Source organism: Nestor notabilis, unplaced genomic scaffold, assembly GCF_000696875.1.
Source record: "Nestor notabilis isolate BGI_N333 unplaced genomic scaffold, ASM69687v1 scaffold23466, whole genome shotgun sequence".
Taxonomy (NCBI): domain Eukaryota; kingdom Metazoa; phylum Chordata; class Aves; order Psittaciformes; family Psittacidae; genus Nestor; species Nestor notabilis.
Window position 1 is genome coordinate 2228 of NW_009932729.1, and position 601 is coordinate 2828.

The 601-nt window shown below is 61.1% G+C and overlaps 1 protein-coding gene across 1 annotated transcript in view; it reads right to left on the minus strand.

Annotated features, from left to right (window-relative positions):
• The window catches only part of ANPEP (alanyl (membrane) aminopeptidase), a gene marked incomplete at its 5' end in the record, with an annotated part of 2551 nt that overhangs the window by 1300 nt on the left and 650 nt on the right, over positions 1 to 601 (minus strand). Inside the window, 3 exons of the mRNA XM_010016550.1 lie at positions 3 to 107; positions 239 to 330; positions 409 to 556. Of these exons, the coding sequence (XP_010014852.1) occupies positions 3 to 107; positions 239 to 330; positions 409 to 556 (345 nt within the window). The remainder of the gene's footprint in view (positions 1 to 2; positions 108 to 238; positions 331 to 408; positions 557 to 601) is intronic.

The following is a 601-nucleotide window of genomic DNA, read 5'->3' on the forward strand; positions in this document are numbered from 1 at the left end:
TCGGGATGCTATCCCCCTCCCACTCTTGGAAGTAGTCGCTGGCCAGGTCGTGGCACTCGACGATGCCATAGGAGCAGGCTGTGCTGATGGTATTGATCTCATTGTACCTGGGGAAAGAGGGACCATGCGGGGCTGGGAACCAGCATGTGGCAGCCAGGGACCAACCAGGACCATGCCCTGCCCTGGTGACCATCCCAAAAAAAGGGTGCAGCCCAGCCCCCGGGGCTGTGGCACTCACTGGTCCATCAGGCCACTGGGGATGGTGGTCCAGTTACCGGTGATGGTCTTGTAGTGGTTGAAGAGGGGCATTACCTGCTGCTGTACGTATTTCTGGGGGGGACAGGAGGATGGTCAGCACCAGACCCCACCTCTGGGGCAGATCCAGGCCCAGCACAGGGCTCTGCTCACCGTCATCACGCCAAAGACCTCGCTGCGGTCGAACATCAGCTTGAAGTAGGCAAGGTTGTCAAGCGCCGCCTGCCAGGGCATGTACTGGGTCTCGTTGCTCAGGAACCGGGTGGTGTTCAAGGCCAAAGTCACATCGACATAGTGCGCCCTGCGAGGGGCGAGGGCAGCATCAGCACCCACCTGGCACCCCCCT